This window comes from Galeopterus variegatus, unplaced genomic scaffold (genome assembly GCF_000696425.1).
Source record: "Galeopterus variegatus unplaced genomic scaffold, G_variegatus-3.0.2 Scaffold482, whole genome shotgun sequence".
Classification (NCBI taxonomy): domain Eukaryota; kingdom Metazoa; phylum Chordata; class Mammalia; order Dermoptera; family Cynocephalidae; genus Galeopterus; species Galeopterus variegatus.
The window spans coordinates 140,535-142,041 of NW_007726593.1; the positions used below are offsets into that span (position 1 = coordinate 140,535).

Sequence of the window (1,507 nt, forward strand, 5' to 3'; positions counted from 1 at the left end):
ACATGTTTAAGATTGTGTTCTTTTGATAAATTGACCAGTTTAACATTATGAAATTACCTTCTTTATCCCTGGTAACATTGTTTGGTGTGACACCTACTTTGTGTGATGTTAGTACAGCCATTGTAAGTAACTCTCTCTTTTCTTTTGATATTAGCACTGTATGTTCTTTAATCTATTTGTGTCTTTATATTTAAAGTGCATTTCTTTTAGCAGTGTGTAGTTGGGTCTTGCTTTTTATTCAATTTGATAAAGAGGTATTTTCCCATTCTTTTATGGCATCTGTTTTATGTTTTTATGTATAATAAATATTGTGTTTTGGTATAATTTTGATTTACAAATATCATAAAAAAGTGCTTTTCAGACACATTCAAAGCTAGAAGTTTTGAAACCGACAATCTCTGTAAGCCCAACAAATTAATGCCTTTATATCCAAGTAAAATGTTTTTCTTTAAAGGCTAGAAAGTATATTATGAAGTTGTTTCTTCACATAATTTTTAAATGCACTTCTTTCAGATAATAGAAAAGCATTTTAATGTATTATAAACCAATGAAGAAGCAAATTTTCTAAAATAACCTAATTAGAATGTATTTTTTAACTGCAGGAATTAAACAGAGTGGCAGGCTAGTGTCAATGATAGCAAAACTTAAGAATTTCTTTTTGAAAAACAAATGAACAACAGGCAAATGTTAGGATTATGAATCAGGGAAGATACAGCCTTAAACTATGCCTTCAAATGAAAATCAGCTGGCTTCTAAATATTTAGACTTGGTTTTGTAGACAATGGTCCTTTTGTCTATTAGGTTTTGCTCTAGATGAGCAGCTCTCGATGCTGGTTTTTATAATGTAACATTATATTTAGATGCATGATACACAATTTGTGATATGAATGTATTCATTATTGCTGCTTGAGGAAGAGGCTGATTATATGTTCCCTTTACAGTGGTATAAGGAGAGAGTAACACTGTGAAATCATCTATAAGTGAAAAAAAAAATAAGAAAATCGTGAATTCACTGCCACAGAGACTTGTTCGCTATTCTTTTTTAGGGGCCTTGATGCTCTCAGTAAGAAGGTGAAGTCTTCCCCGGTGGACTTACCTATTGAGTCTGTAAGTCTAAGTCTGCAGGACCTGATTGGCTACTTCCACCCCCCAGATGAGCACTTGGAACACGAAGACAAGCAAAACCGATTAAGAGCCCTAAAGAATCGGCAGAATCTCTTCCAGGAAGAGGTGTGTCTCTACCAAGCTCATTTCTTTCTGGTTCTCTTGGAAAAACAACTTGTTGGTGGGAAAAATTCTTTATGTATTTGACATCTTTGCATTTTGAGGTATAGAGGAGCAGGTGTATTACTGAACAGGGGAAACAGGCCTTGGAGGAATTTGGACCTTATTATTTCTCTATCAATTAGTATTCATTTCAAAGGATGAAATTTGTCACTGCCCTGGCAAGGGACATTTACTGTCTGCTCAGCCATCATCTGGTCATTCGTAAGCTTCATGTTGGTTA

The 1,507-nt window shown here is 34.2% G+C and overlaps 1 protein-coding gene across 1 annotated transcript in view; it reads left to right on the forward strand.

Annotated features, from left to right (window-relative positions):
• LOC103587716 (ryanodine receptor 2-like) overlaps positions 1-1,507 on the forward strand; it is a gene marked incomplete at its 5' end in the record, with an annotated part of 226,133 nt that overhangs the window by 120,782 nt on the left and 103,844 nt on the right. The window contains one exon of the mRNA XM_008569236.1: positions 1,047-1,230. Coding sequence (XP_008567458.1) covers positions 1,047-1,230 — 184 coding nt within the window. The remainder of the gene's footprint in view (positions 1-1,046; positions 1,231-1,507) is intronic.